Genomic DNA, 18,065 nt, shown 5'->3' with positions numbered 1-18,065 from the left:
GCCCCAGCTATCAGCCTTTTCATCTCCTGTTCCCTTCCCCACTTCATGCTTTGCCTGGGTTTGGGTTTGCCCTCCCTTAGATCCCTTGCTACAGTCTCTCACCCTAGGCATGTCGCTAGTTGCAGCTCTCCATGTCATCTTTTTCCCCCACAACTCACCTCCCTTCCACCAAATCACTTCCTAGCCCCTGGGATTGCCCAGTAGCCATGCCCCTTTCCCCCTGCAGTGCAGACTGCTAGACTGACAGGCAGATTTTGCTAGACTCCCAGCTGCATATCTGAGGCCCTCTTGCAGCAAGGGGTTTTTCTCCTCTACCCCTTACATATAGGGTGGCAGGTGCCCTGGAAAATACTCAGTAATCTACCCTATTCCTGGATGCAGCTGCAGGTAAGAACTGTCTCCTGTACAACCTGTGTTCCCTCTGTGCTGGGTTCCTTTGCAAGAAGGTTGGACCCTAGCTCTCATGCCCGTGGTTACACCTGGGAAGTGGGATATGGCAAAAGGGGGAAGAGGAGAGAGTGGTAAAGACTGATTTACAGAGATTGCCCTGGCAAACTGCTGGGGTTCTCTGCCAGCTGAGACAGACAGATCTGTAATATCTTGCATGGCTGGGGCATTTTCACTGTGCTGGGAATTCAGTCCTGATGCGACTGGTTTTCCTTCCTGAAACACTAATGCACCAGCCCCTCTCTTTGCCTAAAGATTTTCCTTTAGGGATAGCTGAGCCTGTGGGTTCTTTCCCCACAAGGGGAGAAGAGGAAAGTAGCTGCATGGCCAGGTGAGAGCAAGGTGCAGTTTGCACATTGCCATGTGGCCGTCTTCAGCCCTGGTAAAAGACTGGCTCGTTCTTCCTCTCTCTCTTTTTCCCCCCATGCCCAAACGTCTGCCTCTCTGATCTGCCTTTCGCTTGGGGCAACCTCAGCTCCCCTGTGACCTATCCTCCATTCTCTGAGCCAGTGCTTGCTGTTCTGTGCTGACCTGCCCCTTGGGCACTCTCCCCCCCTGCTGATGTGGCTCGCTCTCCCTCACAGGGAAGCAGAAAGGCCGCTGTGCGAAGGTGCTGAAAGGAATGTACGACATGGCGGGCGTGATCAAGATCAGCGACGACAGCAGCACTGATTCGGAGGTAGGGCTGGACAGCGACTTCAACTCCTCCCCGGAGTCCCTGTTCGACAATGACGACGTCATCTTTGTTGAACACACCTACAATGGCTTTGCATCTGAAGACAGAGGTAAGCTGGGGTTAATCCCTTCCCAGGCCAGGGACAAGCCAGGCATTTGCGGAAGGTCAGGGGACAAGTGTCTGGGCTTATCCTGGTCCCGTACATGTGCAGAATAACATTCCGAAAGGATCTGACCCTGGCTTTGCTTAGCACCCTACGTGGGACAGCAGCGTTGAAGTTCTGATACAGAGGCGCCTCTCCAGGTGTCTCCCCGGGGACAGTGAGGGTCCTGTTATGTATGGGAGTGGCCGTGCTTCCTTGGCAGGGATTGGCCGGCTGTCGCACCCACCAGCTCAGAGCCATTCCTTGAATCTCTTTAGGGAGGTTGAGGAAATGATACCTGCAGACTTCCTACCCTCCATGTTGTTCCAGGCTAACGCAGACTTGCTTGGCTATCCTGCACTGCCCAAGTGGGGGACCCCCGATTCCCGCATTAGGAGCAAATTGACGTTTGTATAATAGAATGATTGGCTTGTAGCTGATTTATACCTAGTTGTGGTCAGACTTGGGAGGTGGGGTGGAGTGGAGTGTGGAATACCAGCCGGCATGAGAAATCTGTCCTGCACACTCCACAACAACATCCAGCAGCAGTCCTTGCTCTCTGAATCAGACCCCTCCCCTCTTGAGCTTCAATCTGGGTCACTCTAGGGTTCTTCTTCACGCTGGTCCTGAGCTCTGTGGCTGTTGAGTTCCTTGCCATCTCCTGGCTGGATTCTAAGCACCTGCCTTTCCACATTGCAGGCAGTTTGCACTTTCCAGGGTCCCAGAAGGATGTGCATGGCCCGGGAGTGCTAGAACATGTGGAGAAAATGAAACAGGACCTCCTATCAAAAGTAAAAGCACTGGGCAAAGAGCTACCTCTCAATACCTTGGATGAGCTGATAAATCACTTTGGGGGCCCAGAGTACGTGGCAGAGGTATGTCATATTATGGTTGCCTGGCGTTGGGCTCAGCAGCTCAACCTGCTGTTTGTGGCTCTGACCACTAGAGGGTGCTCTAATGCCAGCCCTTGGAGAGATAGAGTTGGGCTCCCAGCCCCACGGGCACATCTAGGCTCTGTGGTTCACATCTGAGTGGGCAGCCTTTGGCTAACATTGGCGCTCCTGTAGACTAAGGCCATGTCTACGCTACTATTTACGTTGGCAAAACTTACGTCACTCGGGTGTGAAAAAAATACCCACTTGAGCGACATCAGTTTCGCCGACAGAAGCGCTCGTGTCCACAGCTCTCCTGCCGACATAGCTGCGGCTGCTCGTTGAAGGTGGTTAAATTATGTCGACAGGAGAGTTCTCTCCTGTCGGTGTAGGGCGGCTTCACGGGTGATCTTACAGCAACGCAGCTGCATTGGTACAGCTGTGGTGCTATAAGGTCTCTAGTGTAGACATGGCCTTAGTTCCTGACAGTACCTATCCAGTGTGTGATGGCGAGGTAGCAGGAGCTCCCTGAGGGATGCCCCCCCTTTATGCTTTTTGCATTATCTTCCTCATCTTGAGGCGCTGGGTTGTAACCCCCTTCTTTCCAACCCAGGACTGGCTAGACCTTCCTACTACTTATTTACTGTGCTCTTGGCACTTCCTTACTGTGACCTTGGACTAGTTACTTCACTGCCTCAGTTTCCCTAATTGTAAAATATAGTGTCCAGGGCAAAAATTCCCTCTGGAAGCAGTTTATTGCTCCAGGTCTGGCCAGTATAGACCCCTGCCCAGGTGTCTACCTTTATATTTACTTCCCAGATGCTCCATTTCACCCTTGCGCCCCCACTCTGTCTGTCTGTCTCATTAATGACCTGTTTCTTCCCTGGCGGGCCATGTAGATGACTGGCCGGAAAGGCCGGGTGGTGAGCAGACCTGACGGCTCCATCATGTATGAGTCCCGGGCTGAGCAGGGCCTCTCCATAGACCACGTCAACCTGAAGGAGAAGGAGCGTTTTATGAGTGGGGAAAAGGTGAGTGAGGCTCTGAACCAGAGACCCCTGCAGCTGCACACTTGAGAAGATGTGGACTGGCATAGTGCTTGTGGGCAGCTACCCCAGACGCATGATGGACCTTGCAGTCACTGGCTTGCCCCAGATGTGTGCGCCTGTCTCTGTCAGTCCCTTTGTGCTTCACCCTGGAAGCCTGGCACTTGACCATTTGCTTTCCAGAGGAGAGCTGGGCATGACAGTAGAACCTAGAAATGCTGCTCTTGCAGTGGCCAGAGGGGGCACTGCAGAGTGTCCTGTGGGATTGCCTGCCCCAGAGTCTGAACACCCTGCTGGACCTAGGATGGAGGCCAAGGATACAGATCTCTCACATGAGTAGGGCAGAGCACTAGACAGCTGTGCCAATCCTTCAGGCACATAAAACAAATATGAATTGGGCATACTTGACCTGCTGGGAAGTGACACGGAGGCAGGGGGCCCTCAGTGGATCAGGACGAACTGTATCCTGGGTTTTCTCTGGGCCTGTCCCTGAATGCTTTCCATGTAGCAGTTCTCCCAGATCTCTGGGAATACCATTGCATCTCCTAACTCCTGCTGTGTCTCTCTTAGCTTGTAGCAATAATCTCCGAGGCCTCCAGCTCAGGGATCTCTCTCCAAGCAGACAGGCGGGTGAGGAACCAGAAGCGCCGGGTCCACATGACACTGGAACTGCCCTGGAGTGCAGACCGAGCCATACAGCAGTTCGGTGAGCGCCGAACATTCTCAGTCACTTTCTCCCTCTGCTCAGTGGCTACAGGGTATAGTTCTGCCCTGTGATTTTCTAGCCGCCCTGCAAACGAAACACCCGCCTGGCCTTGTTCTGGAGCCACAGGGAGCCCAGTTGTGTTCAGTGGCACAAAGGGCTAGCTCCAGAAACATGGGGCTCATGCAGCCTGCCAGGAGGCCAGTCCAGGCACGAGGCAGCAGTGATCAACTTTCCTTCAGGGAAAGGTGCATCGCTGCCTTGGGGTTGGGGTGGGGTGTAGTTGATAAAGGGGGAGGGGTAGCTTATCTGTGGGAGCAGAACGCTGAGCTGCTCCCCGCAGATGCTGTTCTGGGGCCCATCTTGGTGCCTAGGGGATACTTGTCAATGGCACAGAACCTTTGAAAGTCTCCAGACTGGAATAACTAGGGGGAAATGAGGGGCTGGACTGGAGTGTCATCTCATGGTGCATCCAGGATTGGGATGCATTGGCAGAGCTGTGTGTGTGAAGCTAGCTTGGCACCCGACCATGCTCTGAGCCTGGGGTGAAGCCAGCCTCTCATCACAAGAGCAGCAGAGGAAATGAATGTACAGCTCCACTTTAAACCTGGAGTGATTTTGTGACTGGCCAACCGGCTGTGATCCTGGAGAGGTCAGGGCAGCAGCCCTGCTCTGGCAGTGCCAGGTGGGAAGGTCTGGCAGCACAAAGCCGATGAGAGAAACTATGTCCCTACTCCCCAGAAGAGAAGCGTTGGATTTGTTTCAAAGCTGGTAGGTGCTCTAAGGGAAGCTGCTTTAGTCTGTCTGCGTTCCCCACTTCCTTCTCAGCAGCTGTTCCCCATGCTCGTGTCAGATTCCACATCATTCACCCCCTTTGTACCCACATCTCTCTCCAGGTCGAACCCACCGATCGAACCAGGTCTCTGCTCCGGAGTACGTCTTCCTTATCTCTGAGCTGGCGGGGGAGAGGAGGTTCGCGTCCATTGTTGCCAAACGCTTGGAGAGCCTCGTAAGTGCCCCGGAGGGTGGCTAGAAATAAAACCCATGCTGTCTCTGAACATTGCCGAGTGACTCTGCTTCTGGGGCACCTCTTGTCCCAAATAGAACTCAGATGAGAGATTGCGTCACCCTCGGCTGATGTGCAGCCACCTCTGCTGCAAAACGAGGAAGCTGTTTAACAGCCTGCAGAACAGGAAGTGAAGAATACTCTACGTAATTGGGATGTCAGGGGAATTTCGGGGAGGGATGTAAGTCGGGATGTTGGAATTTCCCAACAGGCAGGAGTTAACACCCATTCTTTTCCAGGAAAGAAATAGGCTCTCTAATGACCCTAAACTATCGTTGCCTCGGTTCAGTGTTTCATCATTTTTAATGAATCCATGAGTATCTCTGAGTGTTAATATACCAGCACCTCGCTGTCTGCCCGTAGCATTTCTTTGTACAGACTTCTGGTGAAACTTGCGCTACTTTTAAACCATCCCTCCCTGATTATTTCCAACGACTCAAATTAAGGGAAAAACCTATATATGAAAATATAGGTGGCATGTAATCTAATCACTGTGTTTAGGTTGAACATCATGTCTCATTCGCCAGCCGTGTGGCACATGGTGCCTCAGGTATCCGGAAGAAAAGTGGCATTTTCCAGACACCAGAGCTGGCTGGTGACAATCTCCAACAATCCCCGCACATGCAGTTGAGGCTGATCAGATTCAGCCCTCTGACATGGGGTCACCTTAGGAGTCAGTCTTTAATCAGGGGTTAACTGAGCTTTGTTATGGATGCAGTTGCTTTTCCCCGTGAGTCTCTCCCCAAACCTTTCTGAACAGCTTTGTGCTTTGTCTCTTCTTCTAGGGTGCCTTAACTCACGGAGATAGAAGAGCCACTGAATCCAGGGACCTCAGCAAGTACAACTTTGAGAATAAGGTGACCATTAGCAATTCTGCATGGTTGTTTAGCAAGCTTAAAATAACCAGTACACCCCTTTGGTAGGACTCTGAGCATGGCGAAGAGCCAGTGCTGGGGCTCACGAATCATGGCAGGTTAGGGATCTGGTCTTGTGAGCACTGGGAACAAAGCTCTTGGTTTTGGCACAAAATACAAACGTACGGAGAGCATAATAAGAGAGCTTTCGAGACCTCGAGCCTTGTAACACCCTGCAGGAAGGAGAGAGGTGCACCCTGGTCTTAAGTACAGGGCAACTGAGGCAGAGATGCTGCATGACTTGCCTACGTGCACAAAGGGAATTTGGGTTAGGGCCAGGACCTCCCAAGCTCCCAATAATAGTAATACCCAGCTCTTATGTAACACTTTTCATCAGCAGATCTCCAAGGGAGGTCACTATTATCCCCATTTTACAGGTGGGGAAACTGAGACACATAGAGGGGGTGACTTGCCGAAGTTCACCCAGCAAACCAGATCTAGGAAGAAAACCCAGGTCACCTGAGTCCCAGTCCAGTGCCCCATCCACTAGGGCACACTGCCTCTCCCTCCTGTGCTTAGGCGTTGCCTTTCATAGGGCTGGAAGAAGACTCATGGGTGAGACCAGCTACCTGACTTGGGTCTGTACCCGAACACATTAGTTATCCATCAGGTTCTTGATGGACATGCCTCTGGTGGCTGCATCTACTTCAGCATCTGCTAGGATGTCTACATGCTTCCCATCCATTGCTGGGGAAAGCAGCATCCCAGATCCCTTCTCCACCCCTAAAGTGTGTAGTGAGATCAGAGGACAGAACTGCTCCCCACCCCCATGTGACTGTTCTCTCCTTTCCACAGTATGGGACCAGAGCGCTAGACAGGGTCCTCACCACCATCCTCAACCAGACTAAGAGCAAAGTGCCTCTGCCCAAGTATTACCAGGAACGAGAGGCTGAATTTTTTCAAGGTGAGAACATTAGCTGGGGTTTCTACTTGCAAGTGCTTCTTGCTGGCTCAGTTAGTGTGTGGTAGGGATAAATCACTGCCAGGAAAGCTGGAGCGGGCACGCGGAGCCATTCATTGCCCTCGTCCTGGGGGGAGAAGGCACCAAAGGGGCCAACAGGAGGCTGGCGTGGACAGCTAGAGACCGAGGCGGAGAGAGGGACAGCACTCTATGGTAAGTGAGGCAGTGGGGTGAGCCAAGTGGCAGTGTCCCTCCCCAGGCGTGGAAGAAAGCAGAGGTGGGATCTTTTCTTACTGGAGTGTCACAGTTCAGGGCAACTGCACCTGTATTTCCCCTTCATGGTCCAGTAAAGGCACCCGTTTTAGATTCCTGGCTGCTACCTCTCTTGGGTAGAGACTCGTGCCTTTCTCCCTCCTGACTGAGGTATGTCCAGGCTTCATAGGTTCCTGCCTACACTGTGAATTCCCCAGCAAGTCGGACTGCCTAGGCAGGCCTGCTTTGCCTTCCCCAGAGAGGCTATAAACAGCGTAATGATTAGCAAATACCACCTCGCCCTTTCTGAGCAAGCACATTTATCCTCAAGGTGAAAGCACAACAGATAAAATCATTAACGTGGTAAAAGAACTTGCACGCCTGCTAATGGGCTTACCCCAGCTCCCACTGGTAGGAGTCAGTCCTTCCAGCCCCACACGGGATTTTCAAGTCCATAACAGCTGTTAGCTCGGAACAAGCACGCAGATTGTGCAGATCAATCTGTTCCTTTATGTGGCTTGAGCCTTTGATCTTGTCCTCATGTAACAGGTGATCTGCGGACAATGGCTGTCTCCTCGGGTGAAGCGTCAAAACAGCCAGGCTTTTGCACAGCCAGGGGGTGGGAAACCCGTGTTGCTTGGTTGTCCCCACACTTCATTCTGGTCTGGCACATTTGTTTCCAATAATCCTTTGACGCTCCTGACACTTCCCAGGGTTTACCTCGGTCACAGCTCCCCCTGGAGAAGTTACACACAGTCCCACCGTAATACATCAGTGTCACATTTTTAATACAAGGGACTCGAAAGCTACTTCACCTTACTTCAGTAAGGCTTTGCCAGGAGATAGCCCTCTCTGTCGTTGGGGGAGTGGCCATCTCAGCAAGCAGGGGGAGCAGCCCTGCAGCAGGACTGCTGAGATAAGGGGCTTCATGGCATTGGGGTGGAGGCAACATGACAGCTCACAACCTTCAAGGCACATGCTTCCCCTTCTGTCATTCTAGAAATGAAACAAGGTCTCATCTCCGTCGGGATCTGCTGCAAGGAGATGAAATACGGCTACGTGTCAGTGGAGAAGGGTAAGCCTGGAATCTTTCCTCCCCGCCCCGCGGAGGAGCAGGCTAAGAGATGCAGTAACCATAGCACACGTTCGCTGCTGTCCTCCTGGCCCACGTCAGACTTGCCCTGTAGCCGACGCGGGACACGGCACTTGGGAAGCCAGAGGGAAGCTCTGCAGGTGCTTGGCCAGCAGAAGCCGAGCATCTTTCCCAGTCCTTGGTCTGCAGGGCCCAGCCCGACTACCAGCCAAGCTCTGGGGGCCCAGGCAGTGTTGGCTTTCAATGGGTCGCCCTGCCTGCTCTCCTGGAGAAAGCAGAGATGCTCCCCTGCTCTCTGGGGTGGTGGTGGGGAGTTGTCACTGAGCTGCTCAGAGTCACTGAGCTGCGCGCTCCATTACTGTTGCAGACTGCTCCATAACCAAGTTCCTGAACCGCATCCTGGGCCTGGAGGTGCACAAGCAGAACATGCTCTTCCAGTACTTCACCGACACCTTCGACCACCTGATTGAGAAGGACAAGAAGGAGGGCAAATACGACATGGGCATCTTAGGTGGGAGAAGGGAGAGGGGGGAAAACTCCTCTCTGCTGGGAGCCAACTGGTGTCATGTCCCCAGCTGACCATCCCCCGTTGCCGCACTCTTCAAACCCAGTCACTTCAGTGGCCAGTGGCTTTCTGTGCCAGAAGCTGGGTGTGACCAGGCTGCCTGGTCTGGGCTTCACACTCTGGTGACCCTGCCCCCGGCTGGGCGCTCAGACCTAGAAAGGCCGGTGCCCTTCCATGCTATGTGAGCACTTACTGGGGGAGCAGGATTCGAACCCTAGCCTCTTTCCCCCACCTAGGCTTTCGAGTGCTGGGAGCTTGCCCCTATGCCTCAGCCTATGAGGTGGGATGCTGGGAGAAGATGTTAGTGCCGTGACTCCACTGGCTAATCCAGGGGAAGGATGCAGCGCTCTGAAGAACTCTGTGCCCCCGCCACACACAAGGAAGGTGGGGGGCCCTGGCTAGTGATAAGCCTGCGCTGTGTGCTCTCTCACAGGAAGGATGCTCAGGATGGGCTTGGGGGGAACGGCATCCCCAGGTTGAAGCCCCAGGCCGCTCTGATGCCCAGACCTTGGTGGGTTTTGTACAGCAGGACAAACCCCAAGAGAAGAGCAGGCTGCAGTGCAGCTGAGGGGCCTGAGGGATTAGGGACTCTCATCTTCCCCTAATAACCCTCCGCCCCCCCAGCTGCAGGGCCCCTGCCTGATCCCCTGCCCTGCAATGAATGTGAAGGAGTTGTTGCACCATAAGGGTTGGTTGAACCAGTGCAGGGCGCCCAGTGGGCAGGGCTGGGAACCCCAGCAGTAAATGGAGGTGGCCTGGGGATGTGGCCAGGCTGTGACGTGGAGCTCTGCCACTCACCAGAGATCTAAGGGCTGTTTCTTTCTGCTGCCTCCACAGACTTAGCTCCCGGCGTGGATGAGATTTACGAGGAGAGCAAGGAGGTTTTCCTGACCCCGGGACATCCCCAGGACGGGCAGGTGGTGTTCTACAAGGTAAGTGGGGCTAGGTAAGGTCTCTGCCAGGGCAGCCCCGTCCATGGGTACCCGGAGCACAAAGCCGCTCTTGGGCAGCCCTCGCTTCAGCTGCTGTTCCTGGCCTGGATCTTGGTCCTCCTTGTCCAGGTGTAGGCTGTGTAGCCATGGGAAGGAGACTGTGTCCCGCACACTGGTATTGAAGTGGTGCTGGGAGGCCCCAATCAGGAATCAGGGCCTCCTGTGCTAGGTGCTGTAGACAGGAGCCAAGGAGAGTCCCTGCCTCAGAGAGCTCAAGTGGAGAGCGAGACTGAGAGGGTGGCCTGGAGGGGACAAAGTCACACCAAAGCTGGCTTTGTTCGCACCAGCCAGTCAGCTCACCTCCATCCTAGCACACGGGTACGTCAGCAGCCAAAGGGTTCTCTTCCCTGTCTGGGCACAGGAGGCACCTTGGCCAGCCCCAGTTCCCTGAGCTGAGCGAGCTGGCAGGTGTTCTTGCTGGGTCTCCAGCCCGGCACTTCCCGGACACTCCCATCCCATGGGGCATGTCTTGGCAGAGATCTCGGTAGCGCTGTGCCCACCCACTCACCTTTACACAGACCCTGCATTCGCCCCACTTCCTGTCTCTCATCATTCCCATGACAACGATAGCAATTGCTTCCATGGTAGAGTCACCCCAGGGAAGCACTGGCTGCAATTTAGCAGCTGGGACTAGGCACCCACCCAGCACGCACGACCACAGACCACAGCTGCTCTGGTGGGAGGAGAGGCAGCAGGAGCCACAGGCTCACGTGGACCAGGCGTACTCTGGCTCTGGCCCCTTGGAAGCTGGTGCTGCTCATCTTTAGGGCACAGAGGAGGGTGGAGGTGGGGGGTGAGAGAGAGTGAATGTGAGTGAAGGGGACACTCCGACACCTGCCATCCATAAAACAGGAGGCTCTCATTTGTCCTGTTAGATCAGCGTCGACAGAGGCCTGAAGTGGGAGGAGGCTTACGAGAAATCGCTCAAACTAACAGGCACCTACGACGGCTTCTACCTCTCCCACAAGGTGAACTCCCCAGGGCCACCAGGGCTGCTGCCCCACAGGTCTGAGATGGGCTCCAACGGGGGTGTCTGGTTGCCGGCAGTCAGTGAGAGGCCAGCGGCCACAATTGATCCCTTGCTGACCGGTCACCAGGAGCCCAGAAAAGCTTCTGAGGAGCTTATGTTTCATTTCACCCAGTGCGGGAGGGGGGTTGACTTCAAATGGCCGAGGGTGGAGATTGTAACAAAAAACAAGCCATCTCAGCTCAGCCAGTGCATTCCCCGCCATGGAGCAAGCCCAGCTCACAGCAGGAGGAGTGAATGGGGGAGGGTGCAGGCTGGAATTCCCCTGCCCCCAGTGTATGGCCACTGCAGAGCCAGCATCCCCATCAGCCACCCCGCTCTCGGAAGCAGGGGTGCAGAGACACACTGGAAGCGTGGCCCTTCTGGGGAGGCACCATGTCCAATCCACCCATGGCGTACACAAGTGTAACTGTGCACCTTGTGCCCACAGACACGGGGCTGTAAATACACCTGCCTGCTGGCGGAGCAGGGCCGCGGGAAGAACTTCATCCTCTACAAGCCCAACATCGGCAAGCAGAGCCAGCCCGAAAGCCTTGACAGCCTCTTCAAGAAGTACCGCCAGGTAGGTGGGAACCCCAGGAACCAACTGCTGCCCTTCCCCTCCATCCCCCGCAAGGCTGAGCGGGAGGAACACTACCTGTGCCCCGGCTGCCCTCTGCAGCATGGGAATTGCAGCTGATCAAGGAAACTGTGACTCAACCGCAGATGGGACAGAGGGAGAGTCCTTGGGGCTGAACGCTCCTTTGGTGCATGGTTCTATAGGCGCAGATGCAGGGATGGGCTCTGCCTTCCCAGAGACAAGCGCAGCAAATCTCCCCCCGGAGCCAGAGTGGGGCTGAGCTGTGACACGTCCATCTGAGTGTTCAGCAGGTCAGTGTTCTTGAGACCCAACACTGACACTCAGGAGGGATACGGCAGGCACCTGGAGAGGAGTGCTGGTATGAGGGTCTCAGAGTGCATGGCTGCCCTTTGCCAGGGCTGGACGCAGAGTATCAGACTCGACAGATCAGTGCTCTGCTCCCTGCCTGGCAGTGTGTGTCCAGTTGTTTGCTCCCTTGTGTTCAAAGGCTAACACTGTCGTCAGCACAGGCCAAAAAGGAAAATCACTTCCTTCCATGCTTGCCCTTGTCTAGCTGCCATGTGAGCACCTCCGCGTGCCATGCACACTGATCAGTGGAGCCTCTCGGCACTCCTGGCAGGAATCGCTGTTCCCAATTTACAGCTGGGGAGACTGAGGCACATGGGTGCCGTGACTTGCCCAAAGTCCCCTCACGTCTGGCAGAGCTGGGGATAGAACCCAGGTGTCCTGACTCCCAGTGCTTGGCCTTAGCCCTCCACCATCCTGAGGAGAGTGGAAAAGTCTAGTTTGCCTCTGGCTGTGTCCCTTGCAGGTGCTGCCCGAGGAAGCCAAGGAGCATTGGGAGAGCAGCTACCTCTTCTCCTTCACGAACTGTAACCATGCTGTCTGGTAAGTGATGCCCAGTGCCAGAGGGCCTGGCCTACTCTGGGCTCCCTGCTGGGGAAACTCAGAGCCCTGTCTGAACAGGGGTAGCTGCTGCTGTCTCTGGCTCTGCATTAAAGGGTCTTCACTGCCCTGGCTGTGGAGCTGCACTGAGTGTTGGCTGCCTGGGGGCAGACTGCAGCTCTGTGAGACCCTGCTCCTTCTGTGAGTGGCTTTGCCCGACCTGTCCCAGTGGTCCCCACTAATCCTGCAGGAGCTAGCCCCCTGCTGCCCTGCCTCTGGGGTCAGCCACCTGTGGGGGAGAGGGGCATTCTTCTTCCACTCACTCCCAACCCCCAACAAGCCGGGGGAAGGGAGGGGCTCTTCCCAGGGGCAGGGGCTGCTGGTAACTCTTGTTCTCTTCCTCTGCAAACCTGAAGGAACAGAACCTGCAAACTAATCCAAGAGGGAAAGGAGTGTTTCCAGGGCATGCGCTTGCGCCGTTACTACATGCTGTGCGGAGCGCTGCTGCGGGTCTGGAGCAGGATCGCCAGCATCATGTCAGACATCACCAACACCAGCTACCTGCAGATCGTCCGCCTCAAGACCAAGGAGAAGAAAAAACAAGTCGGTGAGTGCAGGGGTCAGCGTGCTGGGCGGCGCTGTGGCGGCAGGGAAGGGGAAGGGAGCTGCGTGCTGTGTTCCGGGGGGAGGGGGCATGGTAGGGTTCAGGAATTCCCTTCCTTTCCCAAGCAGGGCTCTGCACGTCTCTCTCCTGTCCGGGCAGTTCTGTGATTAAGGAGATCCTGTGGGATGAGAGCAGGAGAAGCATGTAACTGACGGCCCATTCGCTTTGCGTGCTCTGGGCCAGGCCTTGACATGGAGCTGGGGATCTGTGTCCCTTGCGGGTAGGGGGAGTTAGCCCAGCATTTGGGCGTGACCCAGGCATGGTGCATCCTCTGCTCGGGTCTGGGCTGCCCGGTCTGGGTGTGAAGGCAGTGCAGCCCCACTACACTCCTGCCCCCTGGCACCCTTCACTGCAGGGACTACTGATGCCGTCACACTAACGCAGTCTGGGAACCCGGCTGTGGACCTCCTGCTCTCTACACTGCTGCCAAGCCTAGGTGCAGCCCGTTCCTGGGAGGGACTGCAGAGCCGTGGGGATGCAGCTTGTGGTGTAGGCAGTGAAACTGGCAGCCTTGCAGAGGAGGGGCTGAGGGATGCGATTAGCCCAGACACTGGGTCCCACTCCCAGGGCCCCTCACCTCTCCCCTCCCAGGAGCTCATGTGCTTTGGGGGCTGACACAGCATGTTCCATCTCCCAGGGATAAAGATCCCCGAGAGCTGCGTCCATAGGGTGCGGGAGGAGCTGAAGCAGATGGACGAGAATGTGAAGCAGAAGCATAACCGGGCCCTTCTGGCCCAGGACCGGAGCCTGCCATACTCCATGCCACAGCATGTCCTGCAGCAGCCCCATGACCTCTGCCAGCCTGTGGCCAGGCTCCCCCTGCCCAGACACTCCCTGCACCAGGACGAGATCCTGGACTTGACCTACAGCCCTCCCAGCGACAGCCTCTCCAACCTGGCCTTGCAGCCCGACCCCCTGGGTGCTTTACACTTCCCACCGGAGCCTGTTCTCCAGCCACACCAGCAGCACAGGATGCCCTTGCCTTTCAGCCTTCCTCCTGTCTTAGAAAGCCCGGTCCCAGCCCTGGCGGGGACCGTGCCTCTCAACCCACCCCCGCACAACCACTTGCCTCTCCCCCATCCCGACCACCTGCAGACACTGCCGCAGCAGCTGCCACCGGAAGACTTAGCCCAGCAGGAGAGCATCAATTTCAAGGAGGTGCTGGAGGACATGCTGAGGACGCTGTACGTGGCCCCTCAGGACAACACGCTCTCCCAGGAGCGCCAGAGCGTCATCCAGTTCACCAGTCCCTTTGAACACTTCTGAGGGGCCAGCTGAGGGCCAGGGCGGAGCTCAGACACAGGCACCGTGCCCCTCCCGAGCCTCTCGCCTGCCATCGTTTGGCAGAAGGGCTGGAGTGGAGGGAGCCCAGGCTCTTGTATTGCTTTGCAATGACCCGCGTGTGTCAGTTGGGGGGCAGGGGGGATCGCGTATTCCTTACAGCAAAGTTTATTTATATATAATATACAGCCACACATGTATAGAGTTGTACATATCGTGTGTATAAAGGGGGGATGGCAAAGTGCTTTTATCACAGAGCTCAGCTGATCGGGACCCATGTCCTCTGCTGGGGGACGGACCTGCTCAAACAACAGTGCCCAGGTAGGACAGAGAGGAGAGCCACTGACTGCCCCAGCCCCTCCCCACACCCATCTCCACACCGACTATTGAGTTGAAAGGCCGGGATTCCGTCCCTTCCAGGGGAGTGTGCAGCAGCTGCTAACTGCAGTGTCCACAGACGGAAACGTTCTAAGCCCCAAAGCGATCCTGTTACCAGAGCGTGCGTGATGGCGAAAGCCATGATTCCCAGCCGCTGTGGGCAGCTGAGTGAGTTACCAAAGCTTGGCTGGGTCACCTGGAGCCAGCCTCACACTTGGGCTCTTCCATCCCAGTCCTGGAGCTTGATGCCACTCGAAACACCAGATTCTTGAGGGAATGGGGGGCAGGCACCTGGGACTAATACAGAGACAGGGACCGAGGGGGGAATGACAGAAGTCCCAGTGCAGGCTGGGAACCATGGAGCTAAAGCATCCATCTATGTAGGATTGGGTGGGGCCAGCTGAGGAGACATCCATCTGACTGCAGGTCATGTGCTCGCTCTCTGCTCTCCAGTTAGTCCAGCCACCCCTTTCTCTCGGGAGGGGAAACTGACATGCGTTGGGCTGCCCTGACTTCCCCAATGGGATGGGGAACAACTCTTCTGCACTAACGTGCCCACTTTATCAGTATTCAGCAATGAACTCCTTCGCCCCTGGCCAGCCTTCCTCCCCATCATCCTCTTCTGCCTGATGGCCAGGCTGCACACTCAGCCCCGGGGCTCCTCGTGATGGTGACAGCTGCAGCGTGGCCGCGCTTTCCAAGTTTGCTCCCTGTGGCATTCTCTCCTGGAGCCAGCTGGCTAGTACTGTTCCAATGGGCTCGTTCGCAGCTGGCTGGCGGGGCCAGGCCTGAGTCTGGGAAAGCAGGAGGGGCCCCATGTCTGGATCTTAAACCTCCAGCACAGGCCACTGTTGATTTCAGTGGCTGCCCCATTGAGACCCACTGGCAGGGAAGAGTAAATGGCAAGCGATCCAGGGCCATGCACCAGCTGTGTTTGTGCTCAGCTGTTACAGCCGGCTCCACTTTGAATACCAAAGAGCAAACTCCTGCTTAGCCAACCTAAGCAGAACACCCCCGTAGTCTCTCCAGGGCAAGCCACACCTTGCTCCGCCCACCAGCAGTAGCCCTGAGCAGAAGCACTAAGGCCTGTTGGACCAGTAGCTTGCTAGGCTTTGTGCTGCAGCGGGGCTGCTGGCTTTACACAGAACATATGCAATCCAAACGGAGAGCCACACAGCACCTCGACAGCGACACTGCTCCTAGGGCCGTGCACCTGCTTCACGGGAGCTCTGACTTGGGCAGCTCTGTCTTTACTCGGGCAAAGATTTTTGTTGCCGGCTGCGCTGTCACCCTCCTCTCGCTGCCTCAGCCTCCTTTTACTGAGTCGTCGTCCTGGCATTTCTTGGAGCATGCCAGGCATTACGGAGGGGAGGAGGTGTGACCCCAGTGACTGGTGATGCCCCTTTAGCAGGCAGAGCTCCCATTGCCTATCACACACCTTTCCTTGGCTAGTTCTTATCAGACACAGCAAGTCCCTGGGGGGCATGGCAGGGGCAGATCTGCTGGAGCAGGGCAGTCAGTGGGATCTGCCCAAAGCTGTAAGAGGAGTTAATGGTGGAGTGGGGCGTTCTCACCCCCTGTGGAGAGAGCCCCAGCCACATGTGGAGATTTTGGAGATTGTCACCTCATCTGTCTCACTGACGAGTTTAGCAACCAGCTGCTGCCCCATGTGACTCAGTTTCCCCTTCTGTAACACAGGGAAGTGATATTTCCCTACCTTTCTAAAGTGCTGTGAACTCTGTAACCCGGTGCAAAGGCTTGGTAGCACATCCTACCTGGGGGACAGGGAAGCACCTAGTCTCCCAAGCCAGTGGACCATGGTCTCCTTCTCTTCCCACTTCACTCCCCCTCCTCACCCTGCACATTCTAGTTCCCACTTTCTAGGCCAGTCCAGGTGTGGTCTCCGGTCCTTCATTCTGGGGTCTTGTGTCTTTTTACACCCTTTGCATCTCCCTGGCCAGGAAGGAGGAGGAGGTTTATTATTTAGATTGCAGCAGTGCCCATAATGTGCTGGGCAGGCCCTGCCATTCCCCCACTTCCCTGGAGATGGGGGGGCTTTGCAGGGGCCAGTTCTGAGTAGAATTCTAAATATCCTCTATGCCCCCTTGCCTCCGACTAAACACCAAAGATCAGAAAAAATCCCCCCTGAAACTGGAAGCCCAGACTGTGAAGTCCAGATGACATGATCCACTGTTTGGGCAGGGATGCTCCTATCCCTGTTGGTGCGCTGTCCAGATAGTGCATTTCCAACCCCCAGGAATCTCTTTACTTTTGTTCCTAGTTTATCACCTAATTGCACTAACCCACCTCTGCGCTGAGCTGCTGGAGAGCCCTGCATTGTGCTGCGTGTGCACAAGAGTCCTGCCCGTCTCGTTCCGCTCGTGCATTCACCCAAATTGCCAAGGAAGGGGCAATTCCGCCCTGCTGTCCTCTTGTAGGCAGACAGCAAAGATGCCCCTTTCTTGTGATCACAGAGAACATCCCTTTTCCAGTCCTAGGCAGGCCCCTCCCTGGTTCTATCGAATACACTCCCCCACTCTATTTATAATGCTCCCTGGATTCACGACACTCAGAGAGAATCTTTGAAAATCTTTTATTTCCTTGGAGCCCCTGAGTCCTTATTTAATTTCTGTCTCATTCATTTGGGCAACTGTCAAACTCTCAGCAAAAGTTAAAAAACACACCAAGAAAACCAATTTCAAACAGGCGTAAACTCAGGAATAATCATCAGGTGCTCTCTTTCTAACCACCCCCACCAGTGGGTCCCCCACAAAAAATATGACCTGGAGTTTTATGTGGTTGTTTTATTGCTGTTTTAATTCTAAGATATATGCAATTTTTCTCTCCCAATCTCTGAAAAAGACAGGGCACCTTCAAGAAAATACTTCCCCTGCCTGATCCTGTGTTTTTGTCAGGGTTAATAATATGTAACAGTATCTTTTAACTAAATTATTATGCAGTTGTCCTACTGATTGTATGTATTTTTTTAAATGAATCCTTTTCCCTTCCTTACACCTTTTTGTTAGCACTTTTTAATCCGCTTGTTCGTTTGCCTTTGTTTTTCTGTGTGTATTTATAATGAATTGAGATGTATATATGTAAAGAGATTCTTTTTTTTTAGAATATGTGCCTTTGACTAATTCCTAAATTTTCTACTTGCATCAGAAGGATAATTTTTGCATTCTGCTCAGTAAAGATGGAAAGGAAGCCACGCATGAGATCTGTGTAAGTTCCAGCTCTGTGTATGTATGTGTGTATGTGTGTGTGTCTCTGTCTATCTAGATTTATACTCGCCCAAGGCTCACCTATCTGGAAGCTAGGTTAGGCAACTGGAGACCACCAGGGTGATGGACAAATTTATAAAAATCTTGGGGTGAGACTTGGTGGTGGATTTGATTTATGCCCTGTGTCCCGTGATTTTGAAAAACCCTCCCCAGGTTGATGCATGGGTTACTGACCCCAGATAACTCTCTTGATGACAGCCAGCCCTAGAGCTCCAGGATCTAAGACCTTGTCTACACTGGGGACAACGCTATTTATCTCCACTGCTGATAGCAACGGGGGAGCCCTACTGCGGTCAA

General features: G+C 54.7%; 1 protein-coding gene and 1 long non-coding RNA gene across 11 annotated transcripts in view; one reads left to right on the top strand and one right to left on the bottom strand.

The window, feature by feature from the left end:
- LOC144280247 (uncharacterized) overlaps window positions 1-7,843 on the bottom strand; it is a 47,331-nt gene extending 39,488 nt beyond the window's left edge. The window contains exon 1 of the long non-coding RNA XR_013348755.1: window positions 7,417-7,843. This is a non-coding gene — a long non-coding RNA (uncharacterized LOC144280247). The remainder of the gene's footprint in view (window positions 1-7,416) is intronic.
- The window catches only part of SBNO2 (strawberry notch homolog 2), a 126,996-nt gene extending 109,277 nt beyond the window's left edge, over window positions 1-17,719 (top strand). For all 10 annotated transcript variants that reach the window (XM_077842129.1, XM_077842132.1, XM_077842123.1 and 7 more), the window contains 15 exons: window positions 1,032-1,232; window positions 1,965-2,140; window positions 3,037-3,168; window positions 3,754-3,889; window positions 4,783-4,895; window positions 5,738-5,809; window positions 6,662-6,770; window positions 8,020-8,094; window positions 8,480-8,623; window positions 9,515-9,609; window positions 10,545-10,637; window positions 11,127-11,258; window positions 12,088-12,164; window positions 12,578-12,768; window positions 13,463-17,719. In XM_077842129.1, coding sequence (XP_077698255.1) covers window positions 1,032-1,232; window positions 1,965-2,140; window positions 3,037-3,168; window positions 3,754-3,889; window positions 4,783-4,895; window positions 5,738-5,809; window positions 6,662-6,770; window positions 8,020-8,094; window positions 8,480-8,623; window positions 9,515-9,609; window positions 10,545-10,637; window positions 11,127-11,258; window positions 12,088-12,164; window positions 12,578-12,768; window positions 13,463-14,091 — 2,375 coding nt within the window. In that variant the 3' untranslated portion in view covers window positions 14,092-17,719. The remainder of the gene's footprint in view (window positions 1-1,031; window positions 1,233-1,964; window positions 2,141-3,036; window positions 3,169-3,753; window positions 3,890-4,782; window positions 4,896-5,737; window positions 5,810-6,661; window positions 6,771-8,019; window positions 8,095-8,479; window positions 8,624-9,514; window positions 9,610-10,544; window positions 10,638-11,126; window positions 11,259-12,087; window positions 12,165-12,577; window positions 12,769-13,462) is intronic.
- The last annotated feature ends 346 nt before the right edge of the window (window positions 17,720-18,065 follow it).

The sequence above is a fragment of the Eretmochelys imbricata genome, chromosome 25 (assembly GCF_965152235.1).
Source record: "Eretmochelys imbricata isolate rEreImb1 chromosome 25, rEreImb1.hap1, whole genome shotgun sequence".
Lineage (NCBI taxonomy): Eukaryota > Metazoa > Chordata > Testudines > Cheloniidae > Eretmochelys > Eretmochelys imbricata.
The sequence above is the reverse complement of the archived record's forward strand: the minus strand, read 5'-3'. Positions and strand labels throughout refer to the sequence as shown.